This window comes from Mustela erminea, chromosome 5 (genome assembly GCF_009829155.1).
Source record: "Mustela erminea isolate mMusErm1 chromosome 5, mMusErm1.Pri, whole genome shotgun sequence".
Lineage (NCBI taxonomy): Eukaryota > Metazoa > Chordata > Mammalia > Carnivora > Mustelidae > Mustela > Mustela erminea.
In genome coordinates, this window is record NC_045618.1 from 33,396,461 (window position 1) to 33,416,801 (window position 20,341).

Consider the following 20,341-nt stretch of genomic DNA (forward strand, 5'->3'; position numbering starts at 1 on the left):
TCTTCTGCCCACTCATATCTGTCACTGAGTGCCTCTAGATAGTTTTTCATTTTAATTATTATGTATTTCAACTCTCTAATTCCTCTTTAATTATTTTTAAATAAGTTCTATATGTTTATCGATAGTCTCTTTGATGAGACATCATTCTCATAGTTTAGTTGTTTAAATGTGGTTTGCTTTAGTTCTTTGAACATACTTAAAATAGTTGATTAAAAATCTTGTGCACTGGGGCGCCTGGGTGGCTCAGTGGGTTAAAGCCTCTGCCTTTGGCTCAGGTCATGATCCTGGGGTCCTGGGTTCGAGCCCCGCATCGGGCTTTCTGCTCAGCAGGGAACCTGCTCCCCCCACCCCCCCGCCAGCCTCTCTGCCTACTTGTGATCTCTCTTTGTCAAATAAATAAATAAATAAAATCTTTTAAAAAAAAAAAATCTTGTGTACTAAGTAATGCCTGGGCTTCCTCAAGGATGGTTACTTCAAGATCAGCCAGAGATGAGAGTTCAGTACCTTCTCTGGGTCTTTGCTGAGAAGATGTGAAGCCCTGGGCACATGCACAGCCTTATGCATCCACATGACCTTCTAGATTCCCAGGAATGTATTGGGAGCTTTTAAAACCCTGTGTGGAGATCGCATTTCCCTTTAAATTTTTTGATTAGCCTACTCTTTCCCCAACATTTATCTATGGTTCATGTAGCTGACATATTAAAAAATTGCCAATAATTTTCCATACCTTCCCCTGGGGAAAAGGTTTTCACACTGGCTTAACTCTGAGTCAGGTCATTAAAGACAGTTTTAAACATGGCGTCTTCCAGGGAACCACCAGATAATTCAAGTGATGTTTCTCAGGGAATGACGTTCTGAACCAGCTCCAACCCTCTTCTGCCCTCTTGTGATGGCTGCCAGGCTTTTGGTGTTCATCATAATTGTAACCTATTGGTTTTGAAGGCCACCCTGGATTTGGTGAACAGAAGATGGATTGGAGCAAGTTAAAAGGCAACAAAGGTTGCATTTTTAATTGAGATTGATCGGTTTTTCTTATGTAAACACTCCTTGGATTGCTATAAGCTTTTGGTTAATTTTCAGAGTTCTGACAAAAGTTGTTTCTGAAAAGTTTGCTGTTTTCTAATTTGTCTTATGGAGGAGAGAATTTTCAAAGGTCTTACTTTGCCATATAGCAGCTTTCACCCCACTCTTTTGAATTTAGTATCCAAAACATCATTTTACTTTATAGTACCTAAAATATTGAACTTACTACCACTTTTTTATTGAAAAATGAAACAAAATTGAAACATTTTACTAGTTAATGTTTGTTCTTTTTTCTGTTAAATGATAACCGGTGATTGTGTTCATTATAAAGCCATACTCTTTGTTTCCAACAGGAACTATCATGTATTTTATTACCTCCTGGCAGGAGCAAGTGAAGAGGAAAGATTAGCATTCCATCTTAAACGACCAGAAGAATATCATTATCTCAATCAGGTGAGAGTTCATGAAATGTATTTTGAAATGTAGGGCATTATTAAATTTTACTTCTTGAGAAAAGTTTTTTTTGTAATACTTTGTTCTCCAAACCCAGTAATGGATATTAACTAGCATTTTCATACAGGCAGTCTAAAAATTTATGTGATGTGCTTCTCAAATTTAAAAAATTATTATTTACCATAAGAGTTGGAAGGGTTTAGTTATATGTGTACCCTTTGCTTTTTGTGAGACTCTTTCAGAGAAAAATAAACTGTTTATATATGTACCTGCTTGTTAGAAAAATGAATTGGTCTTTCCAAAGTGGTTTACCTTTTAAAGACAAGAGCATGTTCAGTGTTACTAATAATTAATGTTTCCCCTTTGCATGGGATTACTTGAAACCTCTTTTATATGTTTTGAAGTCTAATACATATACCTCTTTGCATGATATTGTGATACTAACTTAGAGTATGATTGTTTTTATAATTTAGCAAATGATTCTGTTCAAATGAAATTCATCATATCTTTCTGTGAAACTCAAAATTCACTCCTAAATTTCCATAATAAGGGATAATTGCAGTTTTTCATTATAGTGGTTTCTCCAATTTTACTATTTCTCATTAATAAAAATTCTAGAACCAATATTAATGGAATTGGTATGACGGTAGATCACTTAAATAACAGACTGTCTTTTCTTGTTTTTTTTTTTTTTGTTATTTGAGGCAAGATGTAATATTCATGGAGATAAATGCCTTTATGGTAACTTAAAAAATATTTATGAAGGTTTTGTAAGGAAATTGACATTTTGATGATGGTTCAAAGGCTGTAGTATGTATTTAAGGTTATGAAAGTAGCATCTTAAGAGTTTTCCCAAGATAGAGGATGCTATGTAATTGGTATTTCTTAATTTCAAAACTACATATTTATATGAACTAATAAAACTTTGTATTTATATATCAATTTCAAAATTATTTAAAAATATCACTTTTTGATAAAATACTAGGCATTTCTACTGTATAAAACTATGTATATTTAAAAAAATCATTGATTTAGCTTCTGAGATTTTTCTTTTCCCTGTTAAATGCTTTGGAGATATTTGGGTGATTAAATATTTCCTTTTTAAAAACTAATAATTGCTCATAAATGAGCTGATAGTCCCGAGCTTATTACTCTTCTTCCAGATATATTTTTTTTTGTTCTCAGTGGCCATACCATACATATTCTTGCCATAAAGTGGTCAGTATTAAAAGAATATGAGACTGAACAGTTAATACAAATCTCAGAGTCACTGAAAAACAGGAAATATGGATTGGTTGTAATAATATATGATCTCCCAGAATCTGAATGTTTACCTAGTTGTTTCTTGTTTTATGCTGCTGTACAAAATAACTCTCTTTGGGTAGCAGCACAGTGCTGCTATACTACATCTAAGAGATGATTAGAGAAGAATGATAACCATTACTTCTACCTAACTAATCTGCCTTACTTTCAGATAACAAAGAAACCCCTCAGACAGAGCTGGGATGATTATTGCTATGACTCTGAGCCGGTCAGTACAAGTACCTAAATATTCTGTGTTCCTGTTAAAGGACCCTCACTCACCTTGCTCATTTGTACTTATCTCATGACTTAGAAAGAAAATCAGCTGATTTTCTTTGAATCTAGGAAAGAAGAATCTAGGAAAAGAAGAGAAAATAATGAATCTAGGAAAGAAGAGAAAATAATGTTTAATTTCTTTGAACTGACTTTGTATGTGTATGGTTTGTGGATTAAAAACCAGTCAGTTCACTTTTTAAAAAATTTGTTCTTTTGTTGCTAATGTTTAGTCTATATTTATTTTGACAGTAAATTGATTGCATTCCTGATGGATTCTTATGAACTACAGGGTTTTTTTTTGAGGTGTATTTTTTTTCAGTGATTTTATTACTCACATGTTACAAATAGTATGTAATGTTTATCTTAAAAAAGTATAGCCTTGAGGCACCTGGGTGGCTCAGTCAGTTAAGCAACTGCCTTTGGCTCAGGATATGATCCTGGGACTGAGCCCCATTTGGGGCTCCTTGCTCAGCAGGGATCCTGCTTCTCCCTCTTCCCTGATTGTTCTCTCTCTCTCTCTCACTATCTCTCTCTGTGTGTCAAATTAAAAAATAAATTCAGTAAAAAAAGGTATAGCCTTCCTGTTTTTGTGTCAGTTAACAGTAACAGTCTCCTCACATGATGAATGCATGTACATTTTGAAAGTTTTTTAGTGGCAATAGAGGCTCTAGTCTTTATATAATTTTCCAAAAATTAAGAATTTAAATTCCTATAAATAAGATTATTTTGTGTTTTAATTGAGTGATTTAAGGGCATATATGATTTAATATAAAATGAACAGGTAAATTTAGCTTTCTTTTTATATTTTATAAGGACAAGTTTATAATCAAAGGACACAAAAAATGTTTTTTCTTCCCTTTGTAGTGAGGTCAGATGTAAAGGCATAAAACATGCATTCATCTCTATCTGTAAATTAACTAATGAACTAATTTATTAATTATGCCTTCTGGAAACATGTTCTTGTTCTTGCTTTAAATAACTATGACTTTAATTTTCACTGTGTGTGATTACATACTCCACTAATTACAACACTAGACTGTTTCAGAGTTGAGAAGGATCAGAAATTATGGACTTAAATTTTTTCCTTCATACAAGGTTTAATTGCATTACCTTTTCATTATATATCAAGTAATTTATGGTTTCAGATTTAACACTTTGGAAAATTTTAGAGATTTAAATTTATAGATTCTGATACATTTTAGTAGAAAAAATTTACACTGTTTTGCTGTTCTTGAGAAGCTTCCATCTTTCACCTGTTAACATCGAGTGACTGAGTCTCATTGGGAAGTAGGTAGGAAACTGGTAAAACTCATATGGCAAATGTAAGACTTGATTGCCTGTACAGAACTTGTCATGGCATTGTGAACTGATCTGCTGTTATTTAGACAGTCTCAGTCATGCTTCAGAGTTTGGGGTCTGAAGCAGACAGACCTGACTTGAATACTAGCTGATCCACTTACTAGTTTTTGAGAACCTGAGTAGGTCACATAATTCTTTTGTTTCCACCATCTATTTGATGAGATAAAAATGGTCTTTAACTTTTGTGAGAATTACGTTAGACAATGCATCTAAACAGCTTGATAGAGTATTTAGTATTTAGTAAAGTATACAGTACATGTTCCCAGAGCTGCTGCCACCATCGAAATCATCATTATCCATCTTTTCCTTAAAGAATTTTGTAGCCATATTCCTTTATTTCCTTTGTATCTTTCATTAGCCTCTCATTCACTGTGTTTTCAATCTGTTATTGTTTGAACTTTGGATAATTTCTGTTGCCTTTTCTCACAAGTTAATGAAAGCAAGCAGTTAATCTGAGGATCTTTTGGTTTGTTTTTTTCTCTTAGCTCCTCAGAGTATATTTGGGGGCAAACTAAACTTTTTTTCCCCTCTGAGTGATGAGAACTTGTGTGGCTTAGCATTATAAGAAGAGAGGATTGTTAGGTACTGTTCTGTAATTTGTCCTATATTATCATATATATATAATGGAATTGTACAGATGATTCCAAGGGGAACTGTGATGAGGAAATTGCTTTTAACAAGGGACTCCTTGTTGCCTGTTGTATATTGATTTAATTCCTGTTAAGGTTATCCTATTAAATAAACTCAAGCAACTGGTGTTGCCTGACAGAGGGTAGAGGATTTAGAACTGGAAAGATTTTCATTTTGCCATCCCTGTCAATTAGGTGAATTATTTAACCTCTAAGCCTGTTTTCTTTTCTACTGAATGAATATATAATTATATATACATACACATTATTATCTTCTTGGGTTTAATATCTAATTTTATGCTATATATCTGCATTACTCATTAACTCATTCTTACAGGGTCAAAAGCAGGTTTATATGCTAGATACTTGATAGTTTTAAAAAAAAATGATACTTTCTCAAAAAGGAATGTTTGATTTAATTCAGTACTTATTCAGTAATTCAGTGATTATATATTACTTTCTTCTTGGCACTGATTTGATGCTGGAGATCAGCAGTGAATAAAACAGATAACAGTTAATGCATTTATTGAGTACTTGATGCAACATTCCACAGTCAGACATTAAAAAAATTATACATGTGAGGAGGTTTTTGAAAATGTACCTATAAGGGATTGTGAGAACATATAGTAAAAGGCTTTAAAAACTTGTTATTTTAAAGATAAAGATTATATATGTGTTTGACTTTTTTGGGAGCTGAAATGCAAAGGTTACTCTAAAAATATTGTATTTGGTAGTTCACAGCTATCTTTACCAACTAATGTGTGTTTTTTGCAGATTGTTAATTTTCACATATACTTTCTTTTACTGATAATCATGTTCTTTATATAATTTCATTAGGAACTATTTTTATTATATCTAATATTGAGATAAACATGTTTATATTATATATATCTAGACTCCATTTCTCAACTACATTACTGCCTCTTCTAAAATTTATTTTTGTATCTCAGCATCTAGTGCCTTGCATGGTAAGTGTAGGCATTTAAATATTTGTTGAATAAATAACATTTGTTTGTGAAATTGGGCTCTCTTAAGTGCTTTGGATCTTCAGAACTCTTGAGCACCACTCGAAGTCAAAGTTGGTATCAGAATATTTTATAATATTGTTAGCTCTTTATCTTAAGTTACTTTGTGAACCTTGACTTGGTGATTGTGAAAGGGAGAAAAAAGTAACTTACTGGTATTTTGGTAGGTATGTGTTTAGTTTGCATACCTGTAACAAGAATTCTCCAAATATTTCACCAGCTCTAATTTTTATACGCAGGTATATTTACCTAGAATTACTATATTTCTGAGTGGCTTACCTGACTTTTCAAAAGGTAATATTGATTTCTTCCCTGTTTTTCTTAAATAAGCAGGATTGCTTCTCGGTGGAGGGTGAAGATTTGAGGCATGATTTTGAACGCTTACAGCTGGCCATGGAAATGGTAGGATTTCTTCCCAAGACACGAAGACAGTGAGTTTGTTTACTGTATTCTTATACCGTTGGTAGAGAACAAAATCACAATGTGTGTTTCACAAGTTCCTCTTCCTTGGTCCTTTGAAAGAATTTTCTAACAAATATTCCAAATCTAATACGTCCTTCTTCCTTGTTAAGCGTTGATTTGAAAATTTATTTTTCTAAAAGACTTGCTTTGAATTGCTTTTTTAATTATAAATTCTTTGAGAATCTCTTGAAAGTTGGAGCTCTTCTTCCTGTAAACTGTGCGTCCATAAATGTTTGCATATAATTGCAGGAGTTCATGGTGTTCCTGAAGTCGGTCCATAGACTTTACTTAGAAACTTGCTTTATGACACTATTTTTATAGCTTCTTATTTTCTGTATCATTGATCTCTAATCTTATTAAGGCATGCATACCTATCAGTAAAATATAATTTTCCCTCTCTAAATTAGTGTCTGTACTATTATGCTAAACATATATATTTTTAAAATTAATTTATTCTTATTTTTTATTAACATATAATGTATTATTTGCCCCAGGGGTACAGGTCTGTGAATCACCAGGCTTACACAATTTACAGCATTCACCATAGCACATAACCTCCCCAATGTCCATCATCCAGCCACCCCATCCCTCCCACCTCCTCCCCTCCAGCAATCCTCAGTTTGTTTCCTGAGGAGTCTCTTAGGATGCTAAACATATTTCACTATAAACAAAATAGAAATGTAAAAAGGTTGAGATAAAAATGAAGCAAATTATATTTAAAATAAAACAAGCTATTTAAAATTAAAGCCTGATGATTGGTATGAAAGAGCACACATATTGCAGTGAGCACTGGGTGTTATATGCAAACAATCATGGAACAGTACATCAAAAACTAATGAAGTACTGTCTGGTTACTAACATAACATAACATAATAAAAAATTAGTAAAATTAAAGACACAAATAACCTTGACTGTCACCAGAAAAAAAATACTAACAGAACTATTTTTGGGGGAAGGGAATTAGTTATTTCAGATCTGATTATATTGTCAACTTTTAATGCCATACTAAAAGTAGAATAACAGCTGTGCTATTTTCTTGTTTGTGATTACTATGAATCTGGAATTATCAGATTATTTGCCAAACTTTTTTTTTTTTTTTTTTAATTTATTTGACAGAGATCACAAGTAGGCAGAGCAGCAGGTGGGGCGGGGGTAGGGGGAGGGGAAGCAGGCTCCCTAGTGAGCAGAGAGCCTGATGTGGGGATCTATCCCAGGACCCTGAGACCATGAGCTGAGCTGAAGGCAGAGGCTTAACCCACTGAGCCACCCAGGCGCCCCTGCCAAACTTTTTTTGAAAGATAAATTAAGGGAGGCCTGGATGGCTCGGTTGGTTACGTTAAGCACTGCCTTAGGCTCAGGTCATGATCCCAGGGTCCTGGGATTGAGTTCTACATCAGGCTCCTTGTTCAGTGGGGAGCCTGCTTCTCCGTCTTCCTGCATTTTCCCCTGCTTGGGCGTGTTCGCATGCTCTCTCTCTCTCTGACAAATAAATAAAATCTTTAAAAAGAAAAAAAGAAAAGTTAAAAAAAATACCAAATGTAAATATGCAAGCCCATTTAATTGGTCACATAAACTTCAATTCACTAAAAGTTACTGAGTAAATGAGAGTAACTCTGTAGTTCCTCCATGCTACATTACTTATATTCTTTCTTCAGCATACCTCCTATACCTCATGTGACACACCTGATTGTCTATATATTAAATAATAGTGAAACATAATTTCATTTTTTTAGATAAAATAAGTTGGAAATAAAATGTATTTCTCATACATCCAAGGGTTGTGTGTCCTTTATACTTTCTGATACCAGTGTATCCCATATTGGAAACCACTGGAAAATATATGTAATATATTTGGTAACCTGGCCTGTAATTTGACCTTTCTGTATTTTTTAGATATTATCATCAGATATTCCCTAACACAAGTTTTGCGTTTTAGCTAGACCGATAGGATCCTCTAAAACATTATATTGTATTCTGAATGTCCGGTATTTTCCCCATTCCTTGAAGGACTCATCTTTATCTCTTTTTTACTCATTGAAATAATGCCAGTTTTTTTTGATAACATAACATATATACATATATACTACTGTTCCCCTCTCCTTTGACCATGATTGACTGTGCTCATAAATCACAGCAATCTTTTCAACTGCACTGAGATCTAACCCAGAATTCTTCTTAACACACTTTGCAGGCATCTTAAAATGTGAATGGAAACCTGTTTGCTTTGAGTACTTACTGTTCATGTCCTCCCTTTTTATTTATTTTATTTATTTATTTTTTAATTAAAAAAAATTTTATTTATTTGACAGACAGAGATCACAAGTAGGCAGAGAGGCAGGCAGAGAGAGAGGGGGAAGCAGGCTCCCTGCCGAGCAGAGAGCCCATGCGGGGCTCGATCCCAGAACCCCGGGATCATGACCTGAGGTGAAGGCAGAGGCTTAACCCACTGAGCCACCCAGGTGTCCCCCTTTTTATTTTTTAAAGCTTATTTATTTATTTAAGTAACTTCTACACCTAGTGTGGGGTTTGAACTCATGACCCTGAAATCAAGAATCCTACACTCTTCCTACTGAGCCAGCCATGGGCCCCATGTCCTACCTATTTAATGAAATTTTTCTTAACTGTGCATTGTGTCTACCTTAAGTATTTTAGTATTTTATTTTATACCCTGCCTTATAGTATAGGGATTTTTTGTTACTGTTTTTATTTCTTAATGCAAGATTTTACACATTTTGTGAATAGAGATTTTTATTCATATTTGTAACTCTTTTTTGTATTGAGTTATTACAGTATATTAGATTGTTTATTTAACATTTATTATTGTTGGAGACCATGTATCACATATTTGTGTTTGAAAAAACATTAATGTACTGATTTGTTGAACCGCAGATTCTGAAGGATATAATTAACAACCATATAAACTCCTACTAAATATGGTGTTTAATAAGTGGCCCATGAATTTTCGTTTTTATATCCTTTGGTTTCCATTAGTCTTTGTAATGATTCAGTTGATACTGTGTTTCCTCTCTAATTCACCCAGAGTGTGTTTATGAATTATTCCTTTAAAATTTTGTTGGAGTCATGTTAATGATTCAAATACTTAAAATTTTAAATTATTTGAAAAATTAGATTGATCAATTAGATATTGATTCAGGACCTTTGAAAGTATGGCTGTTTAGTTCCTAAAGCAGTGTCTTTATTTTATTTAGAATACTTCCTAATTTTCAGAAAACACATAATTAAAATTTTATAGGTAGAACAGGTTTATCATAAGGAAATAGTTGGACAAGACACAAAGATGCATGTGTGTGTGTGTCTGTGTCTGTGTGTGTGTTTCCCAGAAGGGCTTTTAGATGGAGTGTTTAGCTGTATTAAATGCTTTGGAGAGGTCAGGTAAGTTAGGAGTACCAACCCCTCTGGGTAGTCAAAAATCTGGTTGTAACTTTTGACTCCCCTAAAACTTAATAGGCTGCTGTTGACTGATAACCAAAACATAAATAGTTGATTAAAACATATTTTGTATGTTAGATGCATTATATATATGATTCAGTCATGTCTTTTTGTGGCTTGATAGCTCATTTCTCTTTATAATACACTTTTCTTATCTGGTGGTCCTTGGTAACTTCTCTGAGATATTTTAATGGGGTCCGATGTCCAGATATAAGAGTAAATAGGGAATGACAAAATGAAGAAAAGGAGTATAAGTTAACAGTTTAATAAGCTTGTTTGTGAAGGTAAGGGGAAGATGTGTAATCTAGGATGGGTTCTTTAAGAGAAAATGAAGAGGGCGCCTGGGTGGCTCAGTGGGTTAAGCCGCTGCCTTCGGCTCAGGTCATGATCTCGGGGTCCTGGGATCGAGTCCCGCATCGGGCTCTCTGCTCAGCAGGGAGCCTGCTTCCCTCTCTCACTCTCTGCCTGCCTCTCTGCCTACTTGTGATCTCTGTCTGTCAAATAAACAAATAAAATCTTAAAAAAAAAAAAAGAAAATGAAGATATCATTTTGATAGAAAGTTCTTCTAGATCAGGTAAGAGATAAGAAATAGGCATAATAAAGTTCCTGAGTAAACTGGAGTTCATGGGATGCAAAGCACAAGAAGGGGTTTAGTTTGACAGGAAGAAGGTCATGTGTTCCTCTAAGACAGAAGGGAAGAGTGGAAGGGAGGGTCCAGTTGTAGATGTTTTATGGGAGGGGCCTGAAAATTAAGTAATTTACCTCATGGGCCTCATACTGTTTCTTTTCTTTCTTTCTTTCTTTTTTTTTTAAAGATTTTTATTTATTTATTTGACAGATCACAAGTAGGCAGAGAGGCAGGCAGAGAGAGAGAGAGGAGGAAGCAGGCTCCCCACTGAGCAGAGAGCCCAATGCGGGGCTTGATCCCAGGACCCTGGGATCATGACCTGAGCTGAAGGCAGAGGCTTTAACCCACTGTGCCACCCAGGTGCCCCCCATACTGTTTACTTTCAAAGCATTTATCAAGGGCACTGTAGTATGATGTAGGAAATCAATTCTTAAATATAACTAATCATAAAAAATGATCTAGGCTATAAGAAAATACAGATTCCAAGGCCTTTCCTTTAAAGATTCTGATTCAGTAGATCTGAAATAGACAATGTAGGGAAGGGGCATTCCAGGCAGGATGAAAAGCATTTAGAAATGTATGGACTTTGAAACACTGTGCAGATTCAGGCAATAGCAAATCCTCTTCAAACAACTATGTCCAGAGGTACAGTACTGAAAGTTAAGGTTCTATAAAGCACTTAGCACAGTGCCTGACGTAGTACACATGAAATTTAGTTATTATAGTTATTATTCCCATATTTTTTATTTTTACTTTTTTTTAAATGAAAAGCATATTTTTTATTCTTACTTTTTTTAAATGAAAAGCATATTTTTTATTTTTATGAAGATTAAATATGTTTGTACTGGTTAATTTGCTTGATTAGAATTTTACAGTGAAATAAGTTTGGAAACTGCACATAAACCAGCTATAATTTATGGTTTTATTTTCACAGGATTTTCTCTCTTCTCTCAGCAATACTACATTTGGGTAATATCTGTTATAAAAAGAAGACATACCGGGATGACTCCATAGATATCTGTAATCCTGAAGTTCTGCCCATTGTCTCAGAATTATTAGAAGTAAGTGCTTATATTTTCACTTGTCATTTCTCAAATACCGGGTAACTTCTCACTTTTAATTTTGTGTAATTATTTGGCTAGGTGTAAATGGGCTAATGCTTTTTATTAATAGTGTTTCTCCAAAAGATGGAATTTTTGCTGTCGATTGTGCCAGAATCTTTGGAAGGCTTGGTTTTTCTTGCCTGCCTCCCTTTGGCCTGGATATCCATAATCCCTCAATTTGCTGGATAGGATGAGTTTTTCACTCTAGACTGTATGATAGTCTAAGACATTAATAGTTTTTCTCCTTCTGTATTTGAGATTTCTTCTCATACTAAGATTTTGGTTAGATTATTTATCTGAAGATGGGGTATCTGGATGAGTGGAGAGAAAAAGGTACTAATTTTTTCCTTCATGTCTAAGTAAGAGCCAGGGGTCTTCATCTCCTCCCATGCTTCTTCCTATAATGAAGATTTTTATTACCTTATTCTTTCTTCTGGGAGTGATGATTTCCAATGTTTTCCCAGCTTGCTTGTCAGATTCATCTCGAAAGGGGCATCATTTTTTTAGGCCTTCTCCTCTCACAGAGCAAGAAAATATATGTGTGTTTACTAACCTATGTATATTCACATACTACAAATGTTTTTATATATGCATCTATAGCTATATGAAGATAAACATGAGGTCCTACTGATGTTCCTAACTAATACATTATCACACGTATCATTCTAGCCTTCTCTTCTTATCTGTAAACTCCCTTTTTAACAGTGAGGAAGCTATCTTTTTCCTTATCTTTCTTTACCTCCTTTTTTCTGTTCATTTACTTACTTATTCAATTTTAGTATTCAGTTGGCCCTTGGACAGTGCAGGGGCTAGGAGTACCAGCCTCACTGGGCAGTCAAAAATCTGGGTGTAACTTTTGACTCCCCCAAAACTTAATAGGCTACTGTTGACCAGCCGCCTTACTGATAACATAAATAGTTGATTAAAACATATTTTGTATGTTAGATGCATTATATATATGGTTCAGTCATATCTTTTTGTGGCTTGATAGCTCATTTCTCTTTATTGCTGGGTAGTATGACATTGTGTGGCTGTACCATAGTTTGTTTGTTTATTCGCCTATTGAAAGACATCTTGGTTGTTTCCATTTTTTTTGCAGTTATGAGTAGCCTGCTTTTTTTCCAAATCTTGATTGGAAGATCAAATCTTTCAAATCTTGATTCATTTGCCACTTTAATAGAGTTTAACCTTATTAAATGATCTAAACTGACTCCCATCAGGGTAGAACATTTATGTCTACTTAGCATAATTTAATTTTGATTTTGTAGCACAAAGTTAATTGTTTACTAGTTTGTGTCCTTTATAAGGCGACAGTGCTCTTTGAGAGCAATAGATGCCTCTTTTTTATTTATCTAACCTTACAGTGCTTATTATTTTGCACATGCCTGGGTGTTGCTTATTAACTTTAGTGAAATGAGTTAGTCTGGCAGACAGGGCAGGAGAAGGGGATACGTTAAACTGAAACTAGACTCACTTGCTGGAAAAAAGTTCTACCAGGATGTGGATGGAATGTGGTATCTGAAGGTGGTAATTTTGAAGGTCATGAGGATCAGGGAACAGTTGGTATTTCAGTCAGGCATTTTAGGTGATATTTTAGTCAACAGAAGCACTTAGTATTGTGGTAATAATAGTGCATTGTAGCTAGTGGTTTTACTTACAAGTTCAGGCATTCAGCAGGTACCAAGGCTTCTGGTCTTGGTGCAGTATTCCTTCTTTGGTTAGAGCTGGTAAGAGCAATTCAGGTAATTTTAAAAGGAGCCAAGTATTGATGAAAAAGGAGAAATCCTGTTCTGAGAAATAGGCTTACCAGTGTCAAAGTTTGACTATATCAACAATATGATTTGATACCAAATCTTACTTTTGAATCCAAGCTTCTTAACTTCCTTCTTTTACAAAAAAAAAAAAAAAAAAAAAAACCACACACACACACAAAACTGGGGCCCCTGGGTGGTTCAGTGGGTTGGGCCTCTTCCTTCGGCTCAGGTCATGATCTCAGGGTCCTGGGATCGAGCCCCGCATTGGCTCTCTGGAGCCTGCTTCCCCCTCTCTCTATGCCTGCCTTTCTGCCTACTTGCGATCCCTCTCTGTGTGTCTAATAAATAAAATAAAATCTTAAAAAAAACTAACCATTTTGTTTATTTGAAAGAGAGAGAACACATGAGTGAGGGGGTGGGGCAGAGGGAGAGAGAATCCTAAGCAAATTCCCTGCTGAGCAAGAAGCCCATTGTGGGGCTTGATTCCAGCTCATGACCTGAGCTGAAATCAAGAGCTGGATGCTTAACTGATTGAGCTAGCCAGGCACCCCTTAAGTTCCTTCTTGTTATGTTTAGTCTGCACTAGTAGGAATGGAGGTTTGATAATACGTGGGAAGAAGTTATCTTCAAAGTTGAGGAGCTAGACAAGTAACTGATAGGACCTATACTATAGTATCCTGCTTGTATTTAGTTCTCAGAAATTATTTTTTAAAATGATTTCCTAAACAAACTCAGGGTTTCTAGGGGGTGGTGGGGGAATAGGGTAGCTGGGTAATGGACATTTAGGAGGACATGTGACATAATGAACACTGGGTATTATAGAAGATTCATGAATCACTGACCTCTACCTTTGAAACTAATAATACATTGTATGTTAATTGAATTTAAGTAAAAAATTTTAAAAAATGATATCCTGTTATTGATTAAAATTGGTAATAATAATTGCAAACTTAAGGCTTTTGTTGAGATGGAATTCAAAGATATGAGCAACAACTGGTTTAACTAAAATGTAAACTCTTTAGTTAAGTTTTAATTCCTTTCCTTCTCAAAGTGATTCAGTTCAATGATAAATATAGATTTAGTTTTTAAGAACAAATGTTTCTGAAATTATTTTATTTTTCCAATTATTTTTATAATTTTGTAGTTACCTCAGGCAGCAGTGAATATTTTTGAGTATTCTGTTTACTGAATTCTATTTGAGATATATACTTGTGAAACTATTGAAAGATGAACAAGCTCCAGTACATTAATTGTGGGTAATTGTGGAGCATATTTTTGTTGCATGTTTTGGAGTATATTAGAACTATTAGAACCATCATTATCAAAAACTGAACCATCATTCAGTTTTTAACAGATTTATATATTTTGAATATATTTTAACATCTGTTGAAACAATATGAAGAGTGGGTTTTTAACACATATATCATTTTTTCAATTAAATGAGTATGAGAAACATTGTAGACTTAGATATTGAACTCATTCCTAGTTATTTTGTGTTAATAAAGTTCATTTTTTTACCTTATTTATTTATTTATTTATTTATGGATTTATTTATTTATTTATTTATTTGCCAGACAGAGATCACAAGTAGGCAGAGAGGCAGGCAGAGAGAGAGGGAAGCAGCCTCCCTGCCGAGCAGAGAGCCCGACATGGGGCTCGATCCCAGGACCCCGGGACCGTGACCTGAGCCGAAGGCAGAGGCCCAACCCACTGAGCCACCCAGGCGCCCTTATTTTTTTTTATTTTAAAAGTCATATATGTACAACTGTGGACATTGGGAAATTATAGAGGTAGTTGATTAAATATCATGAATTCAGTAATATTTTTTTCAGGATGTTTATCGAAGATAAGCAAGATTAGTATGTTTTGTATGTAGATCTATGTATGATCATTATTAGGTTTTAGTGCCACCATTAAGCCAACTCTTTAAAAGGAGTTGGGTAGTTTTTTATCCTTTCAAATTTTTTTCTGCCATTTAGAGAAGAATCATTAGCAAAGAATAGTATGTTCCTTAAAGATTTGAGAGAGATTAACCCTATGATCAGCTATATTTGATATCTTTCCAGAAGTTTGTTTTGTATTAACTAATTTTTTTGGATTTTCAAATCTAGGGGCGCCTGGGTGGCTGAGTCATTAGATGTCTGCCCATGGCTCAGGTCATGATCCCAGAATCCTGGGATTGAGCTCCGTGTCGGGCTCCCTCCCTGCTTCTCCCTTTCCAGCTCCCCGCTGCTTGTGTTTCTCTCTCATTATCTCTCTCTGTCAAATAAATAAATAAAATCTTAAAAAAAAAAAAAGGATTCAAGTCTGGCTTGTGTTCATTTTGATGATTTGTGTTTATCTAGGAAATTAATACGTTGATTAAATGTTTACAATTTATTTTTTGGCATTCTTCGTAAATGCTATGTTAATGTTTAAAACCTTTTTCTCTATGGTGTTGACTTTGTATTTCTTAATGTTTGTGTTAATTTTTGTGATTTAGTGAGAATTGTCTTTTATTTTTTATATTCAAGTAATTGGCTTTTAGATTTATTAGTTCTACCATTTTACTTAATTAATATGTCTTAATTTTTGTTTTAACGTATTTCCTTCTTCATTTTTCTGTTAAATTATGAATTAGTCTCAGTATACAGTATATACAGAAAACTATATAATAAACACCTGTGTACTCACAGCTCCACTCATGTAATAAAATATTGCATGTAATTGTAGCTCACTTTGTACTCTGCTACCCTAGAAGTAAACATTGTTATGAGTTTGGTGTTTATCATTCCCATTCTTTTTTTCTATTTTCAAAATAGGTAGATGTTTATATAAGAATATACAGCTTTCTATACATTTTCATACTTGTTTCATAAATGTTTTACTGTATCATTCTAATCTTGACTTTTTCATTCTGTACTGTGTTTTTGAGATTTTTCAATACTGATTTAAATATTCTACATGATTCTTTTTAGTTGTTTCTAAAATTTCATTATATGAGTAAAACAATTTATTTTTCTTAGTGGGGATTGAGGTTATTTGTAATTTCTCATTTATTGGTAGTACTGTGATAGGCATTGTTGTATATGTCTCTTCGTGGACATGTGTGTAAATTATTCTAGAGTATAGTCCAAGGAGTATAGTTTGGGGTTGGTATACACACAGACATAAATAGTTTACTGATATTGACAGATTACTCTCTCTAGTGGTTATACCAGTTTATACAAGTGTATGGAAGTGACTTTTGCTCCATGTTGTTGCCAGCCTGTATTTGTTTAATCCTTTAAAAAAATGTCTTGAGTCTACTGCATAGATCATTTATTTTTAAATACTCACTTTTAATGATAATTGCTTGAGCTCAACAATATAACTGTTTTTTTTTTTTAATCACACAAGTTTTTTCTTAGTTTTCTTGGTTTTGTCATATTTGTGTAATCTGGTATTATTTAATTTTGTTTTTCAAAATATTTTATTTATTTGTTTGTTTATTTATTTATTTTTAAGATTTTATTTATTTGGCAGAGAGAGATCACAAGTAGGCTTAGAGGCAGGCAGAGAGAGAGGAAGGGAAGCAGGCTCCCTGCTAAGCAGGGAGCCTGATGCAGGGCTCGATCCCAGGACCCTGAATCATGACCTGAGCCAAAGGGAGAGGCTTTACCCCACTGAGCCACCCAGGCGCCCCAAAATATTTTAAATATATGCGAAAGCTTGAGGTCTTATATTTAAACTTTGGCTATTTATTTTTAGTTTTACTGCAGTTTGTAAAGGTAATGTTCCTCAAATTTTTTCTAACTTGTTTTGAATTTGAAGATTGAGTACTGGATGCTACTCATGTAGTAGTGAATGAGAAGGTATATTTCGGTATCATTGTATTTTAAAAAATTATTGATCTGTCATGAATTCCTGGTGACAGGGTAATGCTTCACTGTTGTTTTGTAACTCACTTTCTCCTTTATAATTGAATATTTTTTGCTTGATATACTTCATATCATATTATCTACTTAAAATTTTATCAGTGTTATATCTTTATTTGTTTGGATGCTTTTATAAAATGCCCTTATTTTACCATTTCATGACCCTCAGCATGGCAAAAGTCAGTAGTGTGATAATAACAAGTATATTCAAGGTTTGAAGAAATAGGAATGGTCAGGGCTGATCAGAGAGCAGATTGGTGAGAACTATGTTTAGTAGTTTGGCAATATCCTTTAAAGATGACAGTGTATATGCTATAACCTAGTAATTCTACTTTTAGATTTGTACTTCAGAGAAATTCTTGAACTCATGTGCAAGAATATTCAGTTTATTTCCTAATAGTGCACAATGGTAAATAGTGTAAATGTCTACACATAGAAGAATAGATTACACACTGCCGTAATTTATATACTGGGAAGTTATATAGTAGTTAAAATAAATAAGCTTGATCTAAATTATCAATGTAGTTAAATCTCAAAAACATATGGGCAATATGATTCCATACAGATAAGAGTTAAATACACTTGGCAGTATAATGTATAATGTATACATTATAGTGCAGTGTATATATATGTATATGTGTATATATATAATACAGTATAATGTATTATTTACAAATATATCTAATATATGTATATTAGATATGTATAAAAACCCAAACTGAGATGATAACTTACAAATTCATCATGGTATTTACCTCTAGAGGGAATGAGAACAAAGGAAGCATCATCTTTATTTTAAAATTAACATGTGTAAATAAATATAAAACATCTGAAACATAAATAAATACTCATGGTAATGTTCCTAGAATTAAAGAAGTATTGTCACTTTTTAATCTTTGCTAGTTGTGGGATTATGGTTGATCATCTTAAAGTGTTTTTTTGCACTATTCTATATTTCCATATTTCACACAAAGAAACATACTTCTCCATTATGATCAGAAAGAAAACTTTAAAAAGACCCATCTGTTTTACGTACCCTCTCTTTTTTGGGGGGGAGGTGGGAAATAGGGTGAGTGGAATGTTTGACTTTCACCTTGACCGGTATTTAAATGATTAAATGTATTGTCTTTGTTTTTTCTATTGTCTATTTACTAATCTCATTAGAGATTTTTTCTTTATTTGGATTGTCAATAAATAATTCAGCTCATTGTCATAAATCTTATACACTGATTTTTTTTTTTTTTCTGTTGTTTAGGTTAAAGAAGAGATGCTATTTGAAGCGTTAGTTACAAGGAAGACTGTGACAGTGGGAGAAAAGCTTATCTTGCCATATAAACTGGCAGAGGTATGAATAGATTTTTTTCAGATCAGAGTACTCTGAACAGTTTTAGAAGTTTGAATTTGTGCCCTTTCCTTTAACAGAATGAAAATAATAACAATACAGTGTTGATTGAAATATTTTCTGTGCCCTTGAAATTCAGTTATGAATTTTCCATCAACTTGAAAACTTAAAGTTGAATATGATTTTAAGCAATAGGCATGCATTTTTCTTCTGAGATCTTAATCTGTTCATTATTGTTTTATATTATTAATATGGGGTGAACAAACAGGTAGTGGATGGATTTACAAATGAGCAGTGTTTGATCGAGTTGATTATTTCTTCTTCAGGCAATTTCTTACATTCCAGAATGTCATACTCTTCTGGTTCGCTTTCTCATTGTTAGATACTCATTTGTAATTCTTTCTGTTTGCCCTTTCTTTTCCACCTGACCTCTAAAAAATGTAGTTCTCTTGTACATAGTCCTTGTCTTTTCTTCTCTGTATTCCTTAGCTAGATTGCTAGATTATCTCACATAGTCCCATTTCTTTAAGTATCATCTGTATACCAAGGCTTCCAGATGAGATTTATTGCTGTCATTGCCATTATTATTATTATTATTATTATATACTACTCAGCTGTATATGAATGGGAAAATTATTGAAAAGCCTACTGTTCTGAAGTGTAATTTAATGACAGTGATGAGAAATCAAACTATGACAGTTATTACAAAAATAGGACAGGAATGTGAGATTAGAAGAAACAGGGGTCGGGAAATAGTGTAGAAATGTAGAGAATGCTTTTTAGGCTGACACTGATCCATTTATCCTATTTTTTGGGTTCTTACTGCCATCAAGTCTATATTTCTTCATTATGTCGTGAGTCTTATGACATAATCTCCAAATTTGAGCGCTCCTTTCTAAACAACAGAAAAAGCCAAACCTTTTGAAAAGTTTTGCCCTTCTTTTACATAAAGTTTCAGTACTTTTATATTTTCTTTCGTAACTTTTTTTTTTAAGACTTTATTTATTTATTTGACAGACAGAGATCACAAGTAGGCAGAGAGGCAGGCAGAAAGAGGTGGGGAAGCAGGTTCCCTGCTGAGCAGAGAGCCCAAGGCGAGGCTCGATCCCAGACCCTGGGACCATGACCCGGGCCAAAGGCAGAGGCTTTAACCCACCGAGCCTCCCAGGCGCCCTCATAACTTTTTTCAATATAAAATATTGAAAATATTAAAATATTATAAAATATAAAATACCTGGGGTGCCTGGGTGGCACAGTCGGTTAAGTATCTGACTCTTGGTTTTGGCTCAGGTTATGAACTCAGAATTGTGAAATCAATGCCCGTGTCAGGCTCTGCGCTGGGCAATGTGGAGCCTGCTTGAGATTCTCTCCCTTTGCCCCTTCCCTCTTCTGCTCTCTCTTAAAAAAAAAAAAATTCCTAGGGCGTGTAGGTGGCTGAGTGGGTTAAGCCTCTGCCTTTGGCTTAGGTCATGATCTCAGGGTCATCAGGCTCTCTGCTCACAGGGAGCCTGCTTCCCCCTCTCTCTCTGCCTGCTGCTCTGCCTATTTTTGATCTCTCTCTGTCAAATAAATAAATAAAATCTTTAGAAAAAATTCCTTATGTTTATTTACATTTTTAACTTTAAATTCAATTTTCTG

General features: G+C 34.1%; 1 protein-coding gene across 10 annotated transcripts in view; it reads left to right on the top strand.

Annotated features, from left to right (window-relative positions):
- MYO9A (myosin IXA) overlaps positions 1 to 20,341 on the top strand; it is a 280,827-nt gene that overhangs the window by 72,369 nt on the left and 188,117 nt on the right. For 9 of the 10 annotated variants that reach the window (XM_032342543.1, XM_032342540.1, XM_032342545.1 and 6 more), the window contains exons 5-9: positions 1,377 to 1,476; positions 2,951 to 3,007; positions 6,401 to 6,498; positions 11,543 to 11,669; positions 18,617 to 18,706. In XM_032342543.1, the coding sequence (XP_032198434.1) occupies positions 1,377 to 1,476; positions 2,951 to 3,007; positions 6,401 to 6,498; positions 11,543 to 11,669; positions 18,617 to 18,706 (472 nt within the window). The remainder of the gene's footprint in view (positions 1 to 1,376; positions 1,477 to 2,950; positions 3,008 to 6,400; positions 6,499 to 11,542; positions 11,670 to 18,616; positions 18,707 to 20,341) is intronic. The other variant, XM_032342547.1, reaches the window with a different exon arrangement.